The 24294-nt window shown below is 42.4% G+C and overlaps 1 protein-coding gene across 1 annotated transcript in view; it reads left to right on the top strand.

The window, feature by feature from the left end:
• LOC126281899 (semaphorin-2A-like) overlaps positions 1-17576 on the top strand; it is a 1266817-nt gene extending 1249241 nt beyond the window's left edge. The window contains exons 13-14 of the mRNA XM_049981222.1: positions 6034-6352; positions 17322-17576. Of these exons, the coding sequence (XP_049837179.1) occupies positions 6034-6352; positions 17322-17408 (406 nt within the window). The 3' untranslated portion in view covers positions 17409-17576. The remainder of the gene's footprint in view (positions 1-6033; positions 6353-17321) is intronic.
• The last annotated feature ends 6718 nt before the right edge of the window (positions 17577-24294 follow it).

Here is a 24294-nt window from a genome sequence, read left to right as displayed (position 1 = left end):
ACTAATCAAACTAATAACTTACGAGTCGTAATGCCTATAATTATTAATCTGCAGATGACGGAAACGCTGGTTTAATTTTGTTCAGTACATCATTCATAGTCGCCAATAGAGTATCCTGTTTAATTGATAAATTGCCCCACAGACAAACTTGGGAAGGCGTTTTAGCGGACCGATATTAATCCTCTGCACTACTACTCTATAAAATCAGAATAACTATGGATCCATAGCCACACTCTAACCCAAGTGGCAAGGTAAACATTCACACAACTCCAAACTCAATAATTCATGCCCTGTATCTGTTTTGTACTCATATTTTGTTTCTAGTCACACATTCTGTTTCGAGCGGACTGCTCATCTACGCCATAATCTGCGTGTCTTGGGCTGGTCACTTGGAATGGCATTTAGAAAATGCCTTCCAGTAAATCGCAGAGGATTGTCGTCATCAGAGCGTCTTCCTTTCTTATTTCTTCTCCGTTCTGTAGCAAATTTTTCCACAAGTTCTCGTACCAGACATAAATCAAAATCTGATAATGGTATTTTTCTTCCTGTGAATAGTGTGCGCATTCAAAACACAAAGTTCCACAACATGAAAAACCCTTTTTGTGCCATTTAACAAATTTGCGCACAGATCCATGTGAGCTGAATAGCCTGTCAGTGCATTCTACTGTGCCCATACTCGCATTGTAGTCTACAACACATTGCGGCTTCATTACTCTCTCGCCAGTCTTCCTGTCTGTCTACGCATTTCTGAAGTGTTACAGATAGTCAACATTTAACACTTCTCCCTTGTAGCACCACCTGATGGCAAGCATTCTGTCAGCTGACATAAATTCAACTTCTCCTTGTTTCAGTTTATTCTGTAGCTTCGGCAAATTTTGTCAGTTGCTACGAACAGTACCATATGCTGCTGTTCTATGGTTGTGAAGGCAGAGAAACGAGTCTGGACTTGTACAGCAATTGTCGACGTACAGGGTATGTAGTTCATTGCTACCATATCGCAGGATTTCCCCAAACCAAGGACTCTGATTTCCGTTGTTGTGCCTGTGTATGCAATGAAATCCAAGACATATCCAGTTTTACAGTCCCACAACACAATTGTCTTGATTACAAATTTACTTCGTTTCGAAGGAATGAATTATTTAAAAGATAAGCGGCCTGTGAACAATAACAGACTTTCATCGACACAGAGCTCTTGTACGGATTAAACGCTCTGGGGAACGCTAAACCAACTGTATAAATTATTTTCCTAATTCTAAATAAACTGTCATCTGCACGTTTGGCAAAGTTGTCACTACAATGCAACATTCTCAAAAGTAACATAAAACGGTCACGGGACAGAACTTCGCCAAAAACTGGATTGCTTAGAAGCACATCTCCGGACCAATATTCCCTTTTTCTCAATTTTTTACACGGGCCATGAGAAGCAAAATACCAATCAAGCAATGTAGTTTCTCAAAATCAGTGCATTTCCAGATGGACAGTCGAGAATGAACTGATTACGGCGTATTTTGAACGGTGAAAGTGTAACATCGGTTCGCTTCAAGATCTATAAATTTCTTCAAATTTTCTGACTGAAATAGTGTGAAAGAGAACAGAAGGGTTGAATCAGGCGCTAGTTGGCAATTATGTCCTGAAGGTGAGACATCAAATGCATGCAGTGCTGGACTGTAATCACGCTTTTGCCGATCAAATTTGTCACTAAGTCGTGGTCTTTTACGCATCGATTCGTCTTCGCTTTCAGAATCTGAAGAATAACTATCCTGGATATCTCTACTATGTGAAGTACGCCGTTGTCATCATCATCACTACAGCCATTGAAGATGCAACACTCACTGTCACTGTCGCTGTGAGAATCACAAGTATCTCTCCGTCAGTACAATCATGCCGACGTGCCATTTGCTTGTGGAACTCAAGTGTGACAGCACTCTTAAAAATCCTGATCAATAGTTACAAAGCTAAACGACACCTCAGAACCAGAATGCAGATGACCACACGAACCAGCTAGCACTAATGTCTAACAGCAACAGTGAAATCCGACGGAAACACCGCTGAGCGGCTATAGACGTCCGCAGGACGACAGGTAGAGGAACCGGCTGACGGTAAAAGCCGTCATTAGGACTCGGGTACCGGTCAGGCCGCGACGGTGAATGCCGTCTGCAGCGCTCGTGGGAAACATCACTGCCGTGGCTAGTGACGTCCGCAGCTCCTGCAGAAAGGTGTAGTGCGGCGGTATTTCTCGTCTGCAATGCTCAAAGGGTTAATAGCCAATACTTAACTCTGGATGAAGTCCATGTGTACGTCTACATCTACAGCCATACGGCGCATGGCGGAATGTACCCCGTACCACTACTAGTAATTCCCTTTCCTGTTCCACTCGCAAACAGAGCGACGGGGAAACGACTGTCTATATCCCTCACCACGAGCCCTAATTTCTCATATATCATCTTCATGGTCCTCACGCGCAATGTGTGTTGGAGGCAACATAATCGTTCTGCAGTCAGCCTGAAATGCCGATTCTCTAAATTTTCCCAGTAGTGTTCCTCGAAAAGAGTGGCGCCTTCCTTCACGGGATTCCCATTTGAATTCCCGAAGCATCTCCGTAACACTCGCGTTTTGTTCGAACCTATCACTAATGAATCAGGCAACCCGCCTCTGAACTGCTTCCATGTATTCCTTCAATCCGACCTGGACGTACCTCAAATACTCGAACAGTACTCAAGAATAGGTCGCGCTAGCGTCCTGTACGCTGTCTCCTTTACAGATGAACCACACATTCCGAGAAATTTCCCAATAAACCAAAGTCGGCTATTCGCCTTTTCTACCACACTCTTCATAGACTTGTTGCATTTTACATCGCTTTGCAACGCTACGCCCAGATATTTTAAATGACATGACTGTGTCACGCGGGACACTACTAATACTGTATCCGAACATTATGAGGTATTATATTTTCAACATTTCGCGGCCCTGTCAGCAACTGTATAAATATTGATTTTAAATTAACAACAGCCTCATTTGCAATGTTTGCCTAGGTTTCAGTTAGGATAATCCAAGCTTCTTCAGAATAAAAGGAACTACGATTTGTCTATAATGGACAACGTCAAAAACTAAAAACTATAATATAGTAATACATCGTGATATTGCAATAACTTATCTGGGAAACAGCCTCGGCCCCACTTCACGACCTCAGTACGGCAGCAACGGTTGTTATACTGGAAACTGTTTCTCATTATATTATAGTTTTTAGTTTTTCACGTTGTCCATTATAGATAAATCGTAGTTCCTTTTATTCTGAAGAAGCTTGGATTATCCTAACTGAAACCCAGGAAAATGTAGGTAAATATTGCAACTGTGGCTGCAAATTAATTATGAGGTTTGTTTCTCCTACTTATCCACATGATCTTACATGTTTTCGACATTTACAGCTAGCTACCATTCATCCTACGAATTAGAAATTTTATCTAAGTCGTCTTATATCCACAAACAGTCAACTTGGACACCTTACCATACACGACAGCACCATCAGTGAGCAACCGCCGCTGCCCACCCAAAGGACGGACGAAACATAATGGGTACTTAACGCTTAACACAGTGATAGCTGTATGCTACTCTGAATAGTAATGAATGATCAAATTGCATTTAAATATGAATTTTGGTACGCAGTTCTAACTAATGACACTAGCTTGTGCCTCGATCTGAACTACGATCATGCAAGTGTTAGAGCAGGTTATCTAAGATTGGCGCGAGAGGCGCTGCGCTCTGAATACGTAGACTTCAAGCAGCGGCGGCATATGGAAGTTATTGAGGACTGAAACTGGAAATAATTTTTTTTTCTTGTAAATAATAGATTTCAGCTATCAATTTTTTAAATTTTATTGGCAAACCTAGATTTCAGCTAGAAACTAGCCATTATCAGTGCAGTTCATTATCCGCAGTTCATTGAAATCTGAGTAGTATTCAATGAACTGTGGATGAAGCCCGACCAACAGGCATTACATGCATTGATCATAAATGGTAGTGCATTGAGAATGGCTAGTTTCTAGCTGAAATCTAGATCTGCCAATAAAATTTAAAAAGGACGACCGATAGCTGAAATCTATTATTTACAAGTCAGTAAAGCAGTCACTGAGTGCAAAGCCTTCTGAATGGAAGGTTACCTGATGGTTCAGCTTTTTGTTCTGTCGTGAGTGACCCTCTGAACGACATCTCACTAACATATGTTTACTGCATGCTGTGTACATAGACAACAAGAGATTATTGTGTCCTAATTTTTTAATAGAATTATTTACGTCTTTCGTAAGATCAAAAAACGTCCAGTAGTTTAGAGCCCATGTTTACTGCATACTTTTGTCTTATTTTGGTAGAGACTACAATCACACAAAATGATTCCTTTTTTCTCAACACCCTGTATATTAATCGCTCCTGAGAAGAAGTTGGGATATTATTTGTCGAACGACCTTGTTACCTTTACATCTAGCGATTTCGTTCTGTCATGAGCAGTGTATTCAACTCCATATTCTAGCAAGTGAATGTCATTGTAATATTGTATTACCATGTATTGGTACCACACCACAGGCACCACAGAGTTGGGAACACAATTGCAAGTTTCCGCTAGACGCCGTTAGTGGTCGCTTGGGATCTGCCAGACCCAATAGTCCGTGTCTGAAGATCCATATCTCCAGCGACTCTATACTATGAGCGCCCCCTGCCTCCGCGATATACGGCGGCTGGCGGCAACCATTTAGCCTGCTCACTCTCAGAGCCACTTTGCTGTGCAGACGGCACGTACAGTAGCCCCATCTCTTACACCATTGCTTGTGCTTAGTTCAAAGAGACTCGTTCTTGTTGACACTGCTATGGCTGGATTCTGCTTCTTACTACATTATTTGCAATGAGTCTTCATACGAAACTTCCTGGCACATTCAAACTGTGTGCCGGACCGAGACTCGAACTCAGGACCTTTGCCTTTCACGCGCAAGTGTTCTACCAACTGATCTACCCAAGCACGACTACGCCCCGTCCTGACAGCTTTACTTCCGCCAGTACCTCGTCTCCTACCTTCCAAACTTTACAGAAGCTGTCCTGCGAACATTGCAGAACTAGCACTCCTGAAAGAAAGAATATTGTGGAGACGTGGCTTAGCCACAGCCTCGGGGATGTTTCGAGAGTGCCGGCCGCGGTGGTCTAGCGATTCTAGGCGCTCAGTCCGGAACCGCGTGACTGCTACGGTCGCAGGTTCGAATCCTGCCTCGGACATGGATGTGTGTGATGTCCTTAGTTTAGTTAGGTTTAAGTAGTTCTAAGTTCTAGGGGACTAATGACCACAGCAGTTGAGTCCCATAGTGCTCAGAGCCATTTGAACCATTTTTTTGTTTCGAGAATGAGATTTTCACTCTGCAGCGAAGTGTGGGCTGATATGAAACTTCCTGGCAGATTATAACTGTGTGCCATACCGAAACTCGAACTCGGGACCTCTGCCTTTCGCAGGCATCTGAGCTACGCAAGCACGACTCACGCCCCGTCCTCACAGCTTTACTTCTGCCAGTACCTCGTCTCTGACCTTCCAAACTTTACAGAAGCTCTCCTGCGAGCACTTGCGCGCGCCGTCCTCACAGCTTTACTTCTGCCAGTACCTCGTCTCTGACCTTCCAAACTTTACAGAAGCTCTCCTGCGAGCACTTGCGCGCGGAAGACAAAGGTTCCGAGTTCTCATCTGGGTCTGGCACACAGTGTTAATCTACCAGTAAGTTTCATATCAGCCTTCACTCCGCTGCAGAGTGAAAATTTCATTCTGAAGTGTTCGTATGTTTGGAGTAATAGAAGTTAAGTAAATATTGTGTTTACTGTTATCGTTTCTGTTACTGTCCAGCTTTCATGCGACGGCAGTTGCCTGCCACTCTTTAGCCCACCTCTCCTTACCATTGTGTACGAAGTCGTACGTAGCATACAAATATGGTCCAATGCCCGCTAAGCTTGTATTTTTACTTTCAAAAGGCGAGGTGAGCTGGTACAGGTGTGTGGTTCTGCTCACAGGCCGGAGAAGCACGTGCTGACGTCTGACGGTGGCCTGGTGCTGCTGTCCGCGGAGGAGTCTGACGCGGGCCGCTACGAGTGTCGGCTGGCGCCGCGCTCCCCCGACGAGCCGGCGCACGCGCGGCCGCACCACCAGCTGCTGTCGGACGCGGGGGTGGCGGGGGTGGCGCCGCTGCTGTGCGCGCTGGACGTGGCAGTGGACACGCGCGGTTGCAGCGCCCCGGAGGCAGCCCGCGACTACAGAGCCGCCTACGCGGATTGGTGCCGCGAGCTGCGCTCCTACCAGCAGGCGCTGCACGCCTGGCGCGCCGCCTCACAGGTAGGCTGCCCGCCTCACCCGGCAGCAGCTGCTGCGCCGCGGCGCACAGTAGGGTACGTCTTCACCGTGCGCTGCAGGGAGCAAGCTGCAGGTCCCCTAGTGAGGGATAACATCTACTAGCCAATACACAGCTCTTAACTAAACACGCCGTCAAGCCAGTGATATACTACTGACCGTTAAAATTGCTATACCACAAAGATGACGTACCACAGACGCGAAATTTAACCGACAGGAAGAAGATGCTGTGATAGACAAATGATTAGCTTTTCAAACCATTCACACAAGGGTGGCGCAGGTGACGAAACCTACAACGTGCTGACATGAGGACAGTTTCCACCCGAGTTCTCAAACACAAACAGCATTTGGCTGGCGTTGCCTGGTGAAACGTTGTTGTGATGCCTCGTGTAAGGAGGAGAAATGCGTAACATAACGTTTCTGACTTTCAAAAGGTCGGATTGTAGCCTATCGCGATTGCGGTTTAAGGTATCGAGACATTGCTACTCGCGTTGGTCGAGATCCAATGACTGTCTGCAGAATATGAAATTGCTGGGTTCAGGAGTGTAATACGGAACGCCATGCTGGATCCCAACGGCCTCATATCACTAGCAGTCGAGATGACAGGCAAATTATTCGCATGGCTGTAACGGATCGTGCAGCCACGTCTCGATCACTGAGTCGACAGATGGGGACGTTTGCAAGACAACAACCATCTGCACGAACAGTTCGACGACGTTTGTAGCAGCATAGACTATCAGCTCGGAGACCATGGCTACTGTTACCCTTGACGCTGCATCAAAGACAGAAGCGCCTGCGATGGTGTACTCAACGAAGAACCTGAGTGGACGAATGGTAAAACGTCATTTTTTCGGATGAATCCAGGTTCTGTTTACAGCATCATGATGGTCGCATCCCTGTTTGGCGACATCGCGTTGAACGCACATTGGAAGCGTGTAATCGTCATTGCCATACTGGCGTATCACCCGGCGTGATGGTATGGATTGCCATTGGTCACACGTCTCGGTCACTTCTTGTTCGCATTGAAGGCACTTCGAAGAGTGGGCGTTATATTTCAGATGTGTGGCTTGTACGGACCTTTCTGGATACAGAAAATTTTTGACTGCTGCCCTGGCCAGCGCATTCTCCGGATCTCTCACCAATTGAATGATTCTGGTCAATGGTGGCCGGGCAACTGGCTCGTCACAATACGCCAGTCACTACTCTTGGTGAACTGTGGTACCGTGGTGAAGCTTAATGGGCAGCTGTACCTATACACGCCATCCCAGCTCTGTTTGACACAATGCCCAGGCGTATGAAGGCCGTTATTACGGCCAGAGGTGGTTGTTCTGGGTACTGATTTCTCAGAATCTATGCACCCAAATTGCGTGAAAACAATCACATGTCAGTTGTGATATAATATATTTGTCAAATTAAAACCCGTTTATCATCTGCATTTCTTCTTGGTGTAGCAATTTTAATGACCATTTTCTACTTCGTCCCATCGATGTGTTTCTTTTAGTGATATTTCTACTCCTGCATCCCTATTCAGCCACCGCAAAGTTTACGGTGGAGCTGGGCACTTTATACCAACAGGAAAGATTAGGCGGCAGCCTGGGGCGGCAAAATTTCGGGGGCGGCAAAGACTGGATAAAATTAATTTCAAAACAATACAGCGAAAAAATTGAGGAAATGGCGAGAAGAATGAAAAGGAGGAAGAATTCGAGCACCAAATTGTTTTCAAAAGCGAACTGAACAGTACAGTTACTTACTTTTACGAAAGTAGACTAAACACCTCCCGAACAGGCCATGGAGGACCAAAGGGACCGACCGGCCGCCGTGTCATCCTCCGCTCACAGGCGTCACTTGTCGCGGATATGGAGTGGAATCTGGTTAGCACACCGCTCCCCCGGCCTTATATCAGTTTCCGAGACCGGAGCCGCTACTTCTCAAGCAAGTAGCTCCTCAGTTTGCCGCGCAAGGGCTAAGTGCACCCCGCTTGCCAAAAACGCTCGGCAGACCGGATAGTCACCCATCCAAGTGCTAGCCCAGTCCGAAAGCGCTTAACTTCGGTGATCTGACGGGAACCGCTGTTACCACTGCGGCAAGGGAGTTGCCTTTTTACGCAAGTAAACGCACTACCTATTTTTAAACTGTATTAAGAGCTGCTGATGAGTACGTAACTGAAACAAACATGACCTTAAATCATCTCTTTCGAGCGCTGGAGCGGGCCATGTTGGCTAGCCTGCGATCGTGTTGCGAATTGATACCACACCTCCCTCGGTCCGTCTTTTTATTTTTGTCTCTCCGGATCATTGTTAGACAAACACAACATCAATACCCCACAGGTATTCCAACCGACACCATTGTCAGTCAATAGTCAGAAGCCATCTCTTAGCCTGCTGCACCCATACGGCGGCTAATAAATGTTGTAGAACTCTCAATAGAAAAGGCAAACAAGGTGCGATTTATTTACTTAATCGCAAGAAAGGGGGTGTAGAATAAGATGACATTTATTCCTTATTATAAAAATATTTCAGTTGATATCTAAATGAAATAACACCACCATTATCCAGATGACATACTTTTATGCTTCAGCATGTCACCCATCAGTACAGCAAAACTTCTGAGTTCAAGGAAAGCAGTTACACTTCTCTTTTAGTCCATTTTCTTGCAATGAAGTTAAATAACTGAAAGATGCGAAATATGGTTGCACTGATACATTCATTTGAGTTCCAGTTTAAAATGTTCAACACATTCCGGCTGTTCCAATAACGGCGCGAAATTTTAAAAAAGTAAGCCCAAAAAACAAGAAATTGAGGATCTTTGTTGTCTTCAATCAGCTTTAAAGGAACTGAGGGCAAAGTATAAAAACTGGACAGGGAGGATATTGGGGAGAGGGCTGGTAGTATAAGAGAGGAGTCATCATTTTTCATTTCTCACATAGAGTGTCAAAACATCTAGCAACAGTCATGTTGCAGAGGGTATTTAGCATGGCAGCACATCTTATGTTTCTTCCCGTATCAATTGCGTACGGATCGTGGGGAGAATCTGTCCTACGAAGCGCCTACAGCTGCTACCTGGTCACCCAGTCACAGTTTCAGGTTGCCGATCTAACGGCTGCCGGGCCAACAAAATTTTGAGTTTTAATATTTTATATAATTATCGAGCGAATTTCAAAATTGTAATAGACATTAAGCGTGGGCTCTCTCTGACCTTAGCTTCTGAGATATATTCATCAACCAGTTAAGCTCTTGCTTTTGCCTGGGTACATACTTATTCCAATCTTCTGTTGATTAACCTCCTCCTTCACACATCCCTGTTCATTTCCTCCTTCGCCCTCTCTGTAGCAATGTCCACCATTCCTACTTTCTTCCACTCCCCACATTTTCCACTTCTTCCTTGTCCTCTCTCGCTCTCACCTCCTACCGCTGACTGTCCATATGTTACTTCCCTCTCTGTCCATCTTCTTTTTCCTCCTCTCCCCATCTCCTCCTCCTCCACTCTACCCTCTCTTTGTACGCCTCCTCTTCCCCTTTTTCTATCTCTCTCCCCTGTCTGCATATCTCCTCCCCTTTTGTTTCTCCGTCCATGTCCTCCTCTCCCCTGTCTCTGTGCATTTCCACTCCCTCTCTCTATCTACCTCCAACTGTCTCCCTATCTGCGTCCGCCGACTCCTTCCCCATCTCAGTCTGTCCATCTCCTGCTCCCTCTTCTCTCTCAACTTAATCACCCTCACCCCAGTGGAGTCTGGTATTGCTTACCGTAATACACTATTTTCCGAATTGTAACTAATATGTTTACCAAACCTGAACGGAACTGTTCTATCGGTTAAAACGCTCGTCTTTGCGCACATACGCACATGTCAAATATGTTTCAAATATTTCTCACATTTTAGTACACATATTTCAAATTATGAAGGTGGCAGGGATAAAATACAGTGAGCGAAAGGCTATTTACAATTTGTACAGAAATCAGGTGGCAGTTATAAGAGTCGAGGGACATAAAAGGGAAACAGTGGTTGAGAAGGGAGTAAGACAGGGTTGTACCTTCTCCCCGATGTTATTCAATCTGTATATTGAGCAAGCAGTAAAGGAAACAAAAGAAAATTCGGAGTAGGCATTGAAATCCATGGAGAAGAAAAAAAACTTTGAGATTCGCCGATGACATTGTAGTTCTGTCAGAGACAGCAAAGGACTTGGAAGAGCAGTTGAACGGAATAGTCAATGTCTTGAAAGGAGGATATGAGATGAACGTCAACAAAAGCAAAACGGGGATAATGGAACGTAGTCGAGTTAACTTGGGTGATGCTGAGGGAATTAGATTAGGAAATGAGACACTTAAAGTAGTAAAGGAGTTCTGCTATTTGGGGAACAAACTAACTGATGATGATCGAAGTAGAGAGGATATAAACTGTAGACTGGCAATGGCAAAGAAAGCGTTTCTGAGGAAGAGGAATTTGTTAACATCGAGTATAGATTTAACTGTCAGGAAGTCGCATCTGAGAGTATTTGTATGGAGTGTAGCCATGTATGGGAGTGAAATATGGACGATAAATAGTTCGGACAAGAAGAGAATAGAAGCTTTCGAAATGTGGTGCTACAGAAGAATGCTGAAGATTAGATGGGTAGATCACATAACTAATGAGGAGGTATTGAATATAATTGCGGAGAAGAGGAATTTGTGGCACAACTTGACTAGAAGAAGGGATCGGTTGGTAGGACATGTTCTGACGCATCAAGGTATCACAAAGTTAATATTGGAGGGCAACGTGGAGGGTAAAAATCGTAGAGGGAGACCAATAGATGAATACACTAAGCAGATTTAGAAGGTTGTAGGTTGCAGTAGGTACTGGGAGATGAAACAGCTTGCACAGGATAGAGTAGCGTAGAAAGTTGCGTCAAACCAGTCTCAGGACTGAAGACCACAACAACATTTCACCAGCATGTCTAGCGAATTTCGCCCTGCAGTTCCATTTTCACGCAACTAAATCCGCAAATGTTCCACCTCCTGAACTATGCTGCGTATAATTATATAATTTTGCAATTACATCCAGTGGTATATGTGTCTACTACCAGCTAAATACGTTGTGAATGGAGTCAATATTAAAGAAAGCAATAAATTATAACGACCCACATGATCTCAGTGTCTAGTTAGTCGTATCTCCTGACTATGTATCCAAAAAGGATACAATTTTGTTGGTAAAGTGAGTAATACTTGCGAATTTTTTATTTAAAATGTGTTGCGAAAAACAGATAGCAGTAAAAAATAATAAATTAAAACGTCATGCTTCAAGTGAAGATTTTACTGCACGATCATCGAACATGTAGTAAACTATAAACTCTTTCCCTTCCATCATTTTGTAGGAGTTATCAGCGAGAATAAGTTTCGTGGATGTTTTAAATTATGTGTAACGTTTGCTGTAATTAATTCTTATTCTCAACTACTGAATGAATAAACTATGGGTACCCGTGCTACATGGGCTACGCTACTTTATCATCCCCACACCTTTGATACGTAGGCGGCTCTTATCACCACAGCGATTCTTTCCAAATAGGAAGTGATATATGCGCCAAGTCTGGTTGAAACTGGTCCAGTGGTTTAGGTGGAGTTGGGGAACATACATGTGTACATCCATTTTTATAACATGTGTGTATTATATTCTGTGTTCAGCAGCAATATTTTCAGTTTTTAATTAGTGTGTGTGTGTGTGTGTGTGTGTGTGTGTGTGTGTGTGTGGGTGTGTGAACACCTAAGGGATCAAACTGCTGAGGTCATCGGTCCCTAGACTTACACACTATTTAAAGTAACTCAATGCTACGAACAACACAAACACCCATGTGCGAGGGAGAACTCGAACCTACGACGGGAGAGGCTGCACAGTCAGTGACATGACGCCCTGCGCAACTGTAATTAGTGCCAAACGCTTTTCGGACCTATAGTTCCATTTAGAAGGGCTGTATACAGATAATGAAGCAGGTATAATACCCCTTATCTCTATATAGTCCTAAAAATGGAGTTGTATTTTTTACGAGCGTTGCACAGCAACCACAAAATAAAAATGTTGTGATTGCAAACGTAATATTAGTAACACATATATACATTACATCAGTAACATATCATAGCCTACTCATCTTATGTTAAAAGTATTACACTATAGTCCAAGAATTCAATTTAAGAACTGTACGTGTATCCTGTGCAGTGTAACTGAGGGCGCGCAGTATCTTAGCGAGTTTCAACAAACTTTATACATAATTTCAAACATTTTTGAAAATTGTTCTCGCTGACATCGTGCAAAATGTTATGAAATGAAAAAAGTTCATCGCATACTACATTTTCGCTCTTTATGGACTAAACTTCAGCATCAGCAATGCCGTTTTAATTTATTACTTCTTTATTACTGTCTGTATTCATAACACATATTGCGGACAGTACCCGAATATAATAGAGGATGTAGCAGCAAAATGATGTCACTCTGTGACAGATAAATGCGGAGATGTGAGGTCATAAACATTAAAATGCGTGTAAAAACAGCTCTTCTTGAAACGTAGTGATTCGAATCTTTAAAGAGCCTTTGTGTGCGTTCCAAGTCTCTCAGAAAAGACAGTTCCCTCGGCAACAGCAAAATACCACGGGATTATAATGGTCAAAGAAAACGCACAGTTCAGCATTTTTGTATCCATATCAGGAAACATTGCCAAGCTCTTTTCGAGCAAATCCCTTCCCAGCTTGTTATTAACGCACAACGTGAAACTGGTCTCCCGGCGCTGTGTAACGCTGACCTTAGCAAACTGGCAGTAATGGTTTGGACCGTTTACAGATAGGCTCGACTGAAGACCATAAACCCACTTAAAATACCTGTTGTAGGTTCAGGAAACCAGCAGAAACAGAGCGGACAAACAGTCGAGGGTGTTAGCTGAAGTTTACAACAGGGTAAATACGAAGCTGAAGTGTATGATTTTAAAGTTTCCTCCCAGACGATTACTGACATCGAACACTTAATAGCTTCATTTGACGCCATTTCCTTGATTTACTCTGCAATCTTTTGGAATTCACCTTTTAGTTTAAATATTTTTCGAAGTTACTCCTCAGCTTGTTCCATCTTTATCGACTGTAGCCAACAGTAGTCCAGTGATGCTGTTTACCTAGATATTAAATACTATGAATTTGTGTGTAACTGTTTTATTTTTATTTTTAAGGATCTATGTTTATCACCTCTCAGAAAAAATTGCAGTTTTTTTCTGTAAGTAAACAGGGATAAGTAGTAATTTTAATTGTGCCAGAGTTACACACACAACAGTTACCGTTCTTGTTTGCGCACGGATCCATCCGATGTGTCGCGGACAGTTGAACGTTGGTAATATTTCTGTGTGAAATTGTCCGCATTTAAACACAAATCACAAAAAACGCTACAATTTTAGAAACGTTTCCCTATACAGAGATATGGCTCTTGGTAGTGATATTGCAAACGAGACACTAAAGCAAGTGTCAACTGATCAGCCGGAACATTAAGACCACCTACCTATTAGCCGTGATTTCCATCATCTTTGGTACGGATAACAGCGGGCAAGCGTCGTGGCAAAGAAGCAGTGTGGTAGTTGACACCACAACTGTACACACAAGTCACGTAATTCCCCTAAATTCCGGGGAGGGGGCGATGAGCTCTGACGCCACGTTCAATCACATCCAGATGTGTTCGATCGGATGCAGATCTTTCGGGTTTAGGAGCCAGTACATCAATTGAAACTCGCCACTGTGTTCTTCGAACCACTCTACGAGTGCCACACTCCTGGTCCATTATTATCTTTCAGGAAAATGCCACTGTCGTCTAAAAACATTATCGTCATGAATGGATGAACATAATTTGCTACCAGTCTACGATACTTCTTGGCTGGTCATGGTGCCTTGCACGAGTTCCACTGGATCCATCGATGCCCACGTGAACGTTCCCCAGAGCATAACGGAGCCGCCGCCAGATCGTCTCCGTCACGCAGTACAGGTGTCAAGGAGCTGTTCTCCTGGAAGACGACGGGTTCGTGCCCTCCCATTGGGAAAGATTAGACCTTGCAATGTTCTACGACTGCGCCCAAATCCAGAGTCGATGGTCACTTGGCCATTTCAGTCATGTCTTGGTTGGCCCATCGTTACGAGTCTTCAGTGCACTGTGTGTTCTGACAGACTTGTACTCTGACCAGCATTAAAGTCTGATGTTAGTTCCGCCACAGTTCGCCACCTGTCCTGTTTTACCAGTCTGCTCAGCCTACGACGTCCAACATTATAGTGAAGCTGTGCTTCGGTAGCTCAGATGGTATAGCACTTGCCCACGAAAGGCAAAGGTCCCGAGTTCGAGTCTCGGTCGGGCACACAGTTTTAATCTGCCAGGAAGTTTCATATCAGCGCACACTCCGCTGCAGAGTGAAAATCTCATTCTGGAAACATTCCCCAGGCTGTGGCTAAGCCATGTCTCCGCAATATCCTTTCTTTCAAGAGTTCGCAGAAGAGCTTCTGTAAAGTTTGGAAGGTAGGAGACGGATACTGGCAGAAGTAAAGCTGTGAGTACCGGGCGTGAGTCGTGCTTCGGTAGCTCAGATGGTAGAGCACTTGCCCGCGAAAGGCAAAGGTCCCGAGTTCGAGTCTCGGTCGGGCACACAGTTTTAATCTGCCAGGAAGTTTCTTATAGTGAAGGATGTCTACCCAACCCCACGATATATAAACGTGGTTTCACCTTGTTTACTCACATGTTAAAGAAACCACAGCACTCCTCGAGCACCCATCAAACCGTACTGATTACGAAATGCTCGTTCCGAGCCTCCGGGCCACCACAATGTGCTCTTGGTCAAACTAAGATCACTGCGCGCTTTCCCCATTCTACGACCGGACAGCACGCTCTCTGATACTACTACATACACCTTACGTGTGTCTGACTAGCAGTCAATCCTCGACAGTTGACGCTGATATCGCCTGGACGCGTTTATATCGATAATAGGTCTCCCGTCATAATGTCCTGGCTGATCTTGGTATATCTTTCTTTTAATTGAGAGTACGTGGACGGTCTTGACAGAACAGTTTAGATTCCTTTGCGTAGGAAATTTCTAATGAAGCTTTTGAAATGTACACTACTGGCCATTAAAATTGCTACACCAGGAAGAAATGCAGATGATAAACGGGCATTCATTGGACATATATATTTTAGTAGAACTGGCATGTGATTACATTTTCACGCAATTTGGGTACATAGATCCTGAGAAATCAGTACCCAGAAGAACCACCTCTGGCCGTAATAACGGCCTTCATACGCCTGGGTATTGAGTCAAACAGAGCTTGGATGGCGCATACAGTTACAGCTGCCCATGCAGCTTCAACACGATACCACAGTTCATGAAGAGTAGTAACGGGTGTATTGTGGCGACCCAGTTGCTAGGCTACCATTGACCAGACGTTTTCAATTGGTGAGAGATCTGGAGAATATGCTGGCCAGGCAGCAGTCGAATATCTTGTGTCTCCAGAAAGGCCCATACAAGACCTGCAACATGCGGTCGTGCATTGTCCTGCTGAACTGTAGGGTTTTGCAGGGATCGAATGAGGGGTAGAGACATGGGTCGAAACACATCTGAAATGTAACGTCCATTGTTCAAAGTGCCGTCAGTGCGAACAAGAGGTGACCGAGACGTGTAACCAATGGCACCCCATACCATCACGCTGGGCGATACGCCAGTATGGCGATGACGAATACACGCTTCCAATATGCGTTCACCGCGATGTCGCCAAACACGGATGCGACCACCATGATGCTGTAAACAGAACCTGGATTCATCAGAAAAAATGACGTTTTGCCATTCGTGCATCCAGGTTCGTCGTTGAGTGCACCATCGCAGGCGCTCCTGTCTGTGATGCAGCGTCAAGGGTAACCGCACCCATGGTCTCCGAGGTTACAGTCCATGCTGCCGCAAACGTCATCGAACTGTTCGTGCAGATGGTTGTTGTCTTACAAACGTCCCCATCTGTTGACTCATGGATAGAGACGTGGCTGCACGATCCGTTACAGACATGCGGATAAGATGCCTGTCATCTCGACTGCTAGTGATACGAGGCCGTTGGGATCCAGCATGGCGTTCCGTATTACCCTTCTGAGCCCACCGATTCCATATTCCGCTAACATTCATTGGATCTCAACCAACGCGAGCAGAAATGTCACGAAATTATAAACCGCAATCGCGATAGGCTACAATCCGACCTTTATCAAAGTCGGAAACGTGACTGTACACATTTCTCCTCCTGACACGAGGCATCACAACAACGTTTCACCAGGCAAAGCCGGTCAGCTGCTGCTTGTGTAGGAGAAATCGGTTGGAAACTTTCTTCATGTCAGCTCGTTGTAGGTGTCGCCACCGGCGCCAACGTTGTGTGAATGCTCTGAAAAGCTAATCGTTTGCATATCACTGCATCTTCTTCCTCTCGGTTTGATTTCGCGTCTGTAGCACGTAATCTTCGTGGTGTAGCAATTTTAAAGGCCAGTAGTGTAGTCATAACACTGGTGAATTTTTATCAAAATTCTCTGGGAATGCCTGGACTCGCATATAATCTTAACAGGATTTACGATGGACGCATTGCAGAGAAAAGTGGACGTTTGTAGCGTTAACTGATTCGTCTTTAATAATGAATGTACTATGATATGACGCCGATAGTAACGTCAACACTGCCTACCTTTCTCTAAATTTCAGATTGGGTAAGTAACTTACAGTAACTGTAATGACGTGACAGCTTATAGATTCGTCTAAATTTCCTGTAGTCGAAGCATCGTATGTGGAAATGAATAGCCTGTATCAGCTTCGGTTGAACAGTAAATACTTGCAGATGTCAGTAAAACTAAATCCTTTCCCAAAACATCACTAGCAGATAATTTATAAAGATAAGTCTCAAAAATGTTTACTCAATGTTTGATGTGGTTCGATTAAGCATAATTCTTTTGTTTCAGCAATGCAGTGCTCAGAAGAAAGCGGAAATTGGACAACAGGAAGAAAGCACAATTGGAAATGAAATACCAGTTACGGATCTATCGTAACACTAACGGTGAATACTAATTCAGTACTAGTCTGCGGCTGTGTTCTCATCTATGAAAGGGACAGTAAACTCGAAACGATACTATTCCTAATCTGCGGTCGAATATGTCTGTTACACGGATAGAGTTCTAGCATGCTTGAATACTATAGTTAACGAAGATGAGAAGAGAGTCTGTGATATGTTTGTTGCACTGTTATTATCTTTAGAATATAAAAGAGGACAATATATTTTATTCGTATGTTACGCCAGACTTTGTGGTGGCAGAAGAGACGTCTAATGCCTCACCAGAAGTCAACTAATATTTACCAAGGAATGAAGTGTAAATATCGCTGAAGATTTATTGTGTAAAATTTAGAGGGGGAGCATTCATCTTCAAATTACCTAAGACAATACAAAGACAGGAACATATGTTTAAAGCGACAGTGGAAGTCCTTGCTGTTTTCCAATTTTTCTTTATTTATGCTCGAGGAAGTGTTGACATGCACGAGTGAGATTAATAACAGAGCGATTATGATGTGCCTGCGGGCTTGAAAGGAACCTGATGAGAATAAAAAGGTGAAAACTGTCTCGAATCGCTCCTGTATTTACCAAATTATAGGTAACTTATAATGTCTGTAATATTAACCATTTCATACGATATAAATATTTAAATAAACAAACATCATTGAGTTTCATTTTTATATGAACCTGAAAGTAAGTGTTGGTTTAAAGTATCCCTGAGAAAAATACTAAGCAATTTATACATTGGCCTCAGGGGCTACTATACAAGCTGCACAAATGCGCGTGTATGCAAGTTATTTCTAAACATTTTTCTACTGCTCACAGAAATAGTTCACAGGTAACCAAAAAAGTCATAATTTGCGTTTTAATAGTAGCGAGTACATAAAATTGAATTACAGATAGACAGCTCATCCCATTGCTGGATGGAGGATCCGCTTTCAGTAAGTACTGTGCTTAACTGAACCTTACGTTAAGGCCCTGTTTCCCACACTGTGTGGCTATCGACGGCCCAAATGTAAGCTGCAGTTGAGAGGGCTCAGAGTGGTTCCAAGGATTATATACATAGCAGCGTTCTCTTAAACGTCCACAGAGGTTTCACTTAGCGCGTTTGTTTTTCTAGCACTGAAAAATATCTATCATCATCATCATCATCATCATCATTTAAGACTGATTATGCCTTTTAGCGTTCAGTCTGGAGCATAGCCCCCTTATAAAATTCCTCCACGATCCCCTATTCAGTGCTAACATTGGTGCCTCTTCTGATGTTAAACCTATTATTTCAAAATCATTCTTAACCGAATCCAGGTACCTTCTCCTTGGTCTGCCCCGACTCCTCCTACCCTCTACTGCTGAACCCACGAGTCTCTTGGGTAACCTTGCTTCCCCATGCGTGTAACATGACTCCACCACCTAGGCCTGTTCGCCCTGACTGCTACATCTATAGAGTTCATTCCCAGTTTTTCTTTGATTTCCTCATTGTGGACACCCTCCTGCCATTGTTCCCATCTACTAGTACATGCAATCATCCTAGCTACTTTCATATCCGTAACCTCGACATTGTTGGTAAGGTAATCCGAATCCACCCAGCTTTCGCTCCCATACAACAAAGTTGGTCGAAAGATCGAACGGTGCACAGATAACTTAGTCTTGGTACGGACTTCCATCTTGCAGAAGAGAGTAGATCATAGCTGAGCGCTCACTGCATCAGCTTTGCTACACCTCGCTTTCAGTTCTTTCACTATGTTCCCATCATGTGAGAATATGCACCCTAAGTAATTGAAACCATCCACCTGTTCTAACTTTGTTCCTCCTATTTGGCACTCAATCCGTATATATTTCTCTCCCACTGACATTACTTTCGTTTTGGAGATGCTAATCTTCATACCATAGTCCTTACATTTCTGATCTAGCTCTGAAATATTACTTTGCAAACTTTCAATCGAATCTGCCATCACAACTAAGTCATGCGCATATGCAAGAATGCTTATTTTGTCTTCACATATCTTAATTTCACCCACCCAGTCTATTGTTTTCAACATATGATCCATAAACAATATGAACAACAGTGGAGACAGGTTGCAGCCTTGTCTTACCCCTGAAACTATTCTGAACCATGAACTCAATTTAGCGTCAACTCTAACTGCTGCCTGACTATCCATGTAAAGACCTTTAATTGCTTGCAAAAGTTTGCCTCCTATTCCATAATCTTGTAGATCAGACAATAACTTCCTCCTAGGAACCCGGTCATATGCCTTTTCTAGATCTATAAAGCATAGATACAATTCACTGTTCCACTCATAACACTTCTCCATTATTTGCCGTACGCTAAAGATCTGGTCCTGACAACCTCTAAGACGCCTAAACCCATACTGATTTTCATCCAATTGGTCCTCAACTAATACTCGCACTTTCCTTTCAAGAATGCCTGAGAAGATTTTACCCACAACGCCGATCAAAGAGATACCTCTGTAGTTGTTACAATCTTTTCTGTTTCCATGTTTAAAGATTGGTGTGATTACTACTTTTGTCCAGTCTGATGCAACCTGTCACGACTCCTAGGCCATTTCAATTATCCTGTGTAGCCATTTAAGACCTGACATTCCACTGTATTTGATGAGTTCGGACTTAATTTCATCTACCCCAACTGCTTTATTGCACTGCAATCTATTGACCATTTCCTCCACTAATAATATTTATTTCATACTTTTTCCAAAATGAAATGCAGATATTTGTTTCATTACAGAGCAGAATTTATCTCTATGCAGAAAACGTTTGATAATGAAATCTCAAAGAAAAAGAGTCTTAGTCACACCTGTCAGCTAAACTTATGCTCATAAGGTAGTGCCAGTAGGAAACAAAGATTACCTGAATCTCTCTGATGTTAATATCTACCCTGCTAATCGCCAAGAACTCAGACCTGGAGCGTCGCCATATTTACCTCTCCACCCAAAAAGTAAATCAGTCGCCAACAATTATTTCCTGAATGAGATTTTCACTTTTCAGCGGAGTGTGCGCTGATATGAAACTTCCTGGCAGATTAAAACTGTGTGCCCGACCGAGACTCGAACTCGGGACCTTTGCCTTTCGCGGGCAAGTGCTCTTGGTAGAGCACTTGCCCGCGAAAGGCAAAGGTCCCGAGTTCGAGTCTCGGTCGGGCACACAGTTGTAATCTGCCAGGAAGTTTCAATTATTTCCTGATTCTATCGCAGTTTTCGCCAAGTTTAGCAGAGTGTGAAGTTAAAGCTTTGCTCCGTCGCACTATGAGAATTGTCTGTGCTACGTCCCACCATGGAGAGTAGAAATTCTACTTGAGTTTAGCGTGACCAGAGCTGGAATGAACTTTTGGACACATCCATACGCTAGTGCATGTGTGTATTTCAACACACAGATGTAGTTTATAAAAAGGTTTACTCACTGAACGTTTTTGACAAACCTTACATTTAATCTACGATTAGACTGATACCTATGTATCTAGAGCTTCCACTATAAATAATTGTTTGCAGCACTCTCCTTAGTCCTTTGTTCAAACACTCTAAAAAAATTTAATTTTAATTTTTTTTTTACTTAATTATCCTTTATTCTCACAGTAAACAACGAATAAAGGAATAAATTGCCAAAAGAAAACAATCATTTGTTTTAAGAAGGCGGTTGAATTTTAGAATATAAAAGCAGAATTTTCTTTCTCATTGTTCCGTCATGATTATTGGTTTGTGTCGAGGTTTCGGTGGCGAAATCACGAAGGATCTCACACAATGTCGACTGGAGTTTTGAGTTCCAGAAGATTCAATCACAGCCGAGAGCACAGAGCCAACAGACGCTGACCAGAGTACCGATGGCTACCAGACAGACGTGTCTAGATTTTGGAGCCAATGAAGAAAGAGTTTCAAAGCTACAAAATGTTTGCAGTGTTACATGGAAACATTACAACAAAAGAAGTATTTTCGTTAATGCCAAATTAAGACATTACAAAACACTAGTCTTACCAGAATCCTTGTATGCCTCGGAAACGACAGTAATCAGGGGAAGAACGAAAATCAATGAAATGGAAAGCAAGAGAGATAAATTCTGAGAAAGATCTATGGGTCAGTTCAGAGACAGCGGTTCTAGATAAAATGACCGACAAAATAACTATACAAACAGTCACAGACGATTACAGACAACATCAGAAAAAGAAGGGATAAATTCTATAGTCACCTTTATCGGTTGCACGAAAACAGGCTGATCAAGAAGATTTTTTATCATAGTGATGAGTATTACGATGAAAAATAACTGGGCAAAGGAAACCATGGAAAACCGCAAGAAACTAAATATCTCCACACAAGAAGTAACAAACAGAGAAAAATACAGAAAAAAAAATCAGGAAACAGAAATTCGAGGAAACACCAAAAGAGAAGAAACCAGGAAAGAAGTGGGCAGAAGAGAGGAAGAAGAAACACAGTGAATATATGAAAGGTTTTTGAGAAGAGAAAAGAAAGAGACAAAAAAATGATAATTCTGTATCAACGCTCTCGTAAATGGGAAATTAACGATAATAATAATAAATCTAGAATTTTCACGAAACTGATCTTTATCATAATTGCAAGTAATGAATACAACATGAAATTTGCAAACGGTGAAAATCAGTTGTTTCATGGAGAGAGTTACAATTTGGAACCACTGGAATATACAGCTACAACCACCTATCATCTCATGCAATATGATATACCTGAAAGCAAATTCGCATATTTCCATGTACTCAACGCCTAAAACTAATTAGAGACCTAAATTTAAAAAAAGTGATCGTAAAATTTAATAAAATGTATATCGGTACTACGCACTGCCCTACTGGTTTCACGTCAACAATACTCGTAAAATCAATACAGAAAGTTGAAATGTATATTACAATAACTAAAATATACTGTCTTCCATTGTCAATGAGCTACTCAATATGACCACCGCATAGAAAAACGTGTTTTAAAATCTCATACATCAAAGTACCACAAACTCCACCCCGACAGTTTTTTGAACGCTTTAAGTGGCTGCTAAAACGCACTGCATTCATAGAAGTCCCACAGTGTGCTGCTAGATGTCTCCGTTTTGCATTAGAATCTGTGGTTTCATGGGCCACCAGAAAAAGTATTATTAAAATTTTGGTTTCGGGCAGAAACTACTGGGGATCAGAGGGTTCGTGTGGCCATTTCTTTAGCTATAAAAATACTTCACAATGAAGTGCTTTAACACAGTGCACTTCAAATCCCGTGCTCTTTATTAATCCGTTGAATTCTACGTTTAATCCAAACATTCAACTTTTAAGACTTCGTAGCAATCACTGAGAGATAAAATATTGCTGCATTCCATATGTTGTCAGAAAAGGCTTGTCACTGCAAATGGGGCATGTGGAGAGGGCGAATGACAAGATCAAACGTGTTCATTTTCTAGTGACTTACGATTTGATAAGAACACGTAAGAAACATTAGATTTCCTATGGAGTTATAAACATATTTTATGCATTTATTTCCCACAGTTTCGGGAGTAAGGTGCAATTTTTTAAAAGTAGAATATTTATTTTCTGTCTTATAGCTACTGAATTCAAACAAAATCACTGTAAACAATATTTATATTAGTTTTAGTTACGGAGCTAGAAACGTTTAGTCTTAAAGGATTGGTGCAACTTACTGCATGTACCTGGCCTGGTTCAAGTGGGTGACCTGTTGGCGAAATGTTCATTTAATTGGGATATTCATACAAGTGCCTAACATCCTGAAAGGACTATAAAGAGCCTTCTATATGACATGCAAATAACATGTACAGTTACTGATGCCAGGTGGCGAGAAGCATCTTTGGTGCACTGTTTGAAGCACTGAATTGTGCTTACAGGAAAATTGCCGCTCATTTGAACATCTCACTTAAATGAACATCCTGTGACCACACCATCTATCCGAACATAGTCAGATATATTAGAAAAATTGACAACATTTTCCCCCCAAATGATGTGAGCACCTATACAAATGCACAAATATTTCATCTCTATCTCTTTATCCTACTGGGCAGAAAAGAAATCCTTATTCCAGATATTGCACTGTGCCATTAGTAAATTTAATCAGAGATCTCTAAATTTCATGAGAAATTATATTGCGTTCACCGTGAGAAATGAGAATGTGTATAAAACATAGTAGCCATAAATAGCTAAAAACAAATATTTACTTTCGGAATGTTGACAACAACTTAGAAATATGTACTTACCGAACATGAGTTTTACTGCAACTACAGCTTTATGCTCGTTGTCACAATAGGTGACAGCATTTGTGACTGTCCACAATTCGATGTCTCAACCACACTTGCTGTAAGGACGAATGGACCCGGATATTAAATAATCTCACACCCAGACAGTTCCACAAAGAAAGTCTTAAATGCCTGTAAAAAGCACAAACTTTAACAATACCACAACGTTTACATCAATGTTAATTCCACATCTAAACTGTTAATTAACATTAAAAATTAAACATGACTGTGAATACTGAAATAATTTGCTGCTGTTCAACTTCTATTTTTTAATTTTACCAAATATATGCGGCTAAAGAAAATGTCTTAAGCAGATAGATTTCACTTCATATTTAAGCCTAAATGAGAGAAACTGTGGCCAGTGGGGAAGAAAGCAACAACACACAAACTCAATGTTTATATCATGTGTCACAATGTTATTTTCACGTTTCAAACATCCATATTTCTATAGATAAATCTTGTGCCACAAGATACGTCAGCAACACACACAACTTTCATGTAAAATGTTACAATGGTATTTGCACGTCTAAAATATCTGGCAAGATGTGTAATGAGTGAATACTTGAGGCTATATTATTCGTACTTCGAACATCGAACTAATGGCACCAAATGTTTTCACAAGTTTT

Source organism: Schistocerca gregaria, chromosome 7, assembly GCF_023897955.1.
Source record: "Schistocerca gregaria isolate iqSchGreg1 chromosome 7, iqSchGreg1.2, whole genome shotgun sequence".
Taxonomy (NCBI): domain Eukaryota; kingdom Metazoa; phylum Arthropoda; class Insecta; order Orthoptera; family Acrididae; genus Schistocerca; species Schistocerca gregaria.
Note: the sequence above shows the minus strand (reverse complement) of the source record. Positions and strands in the feature narration are given on the sequence as shown.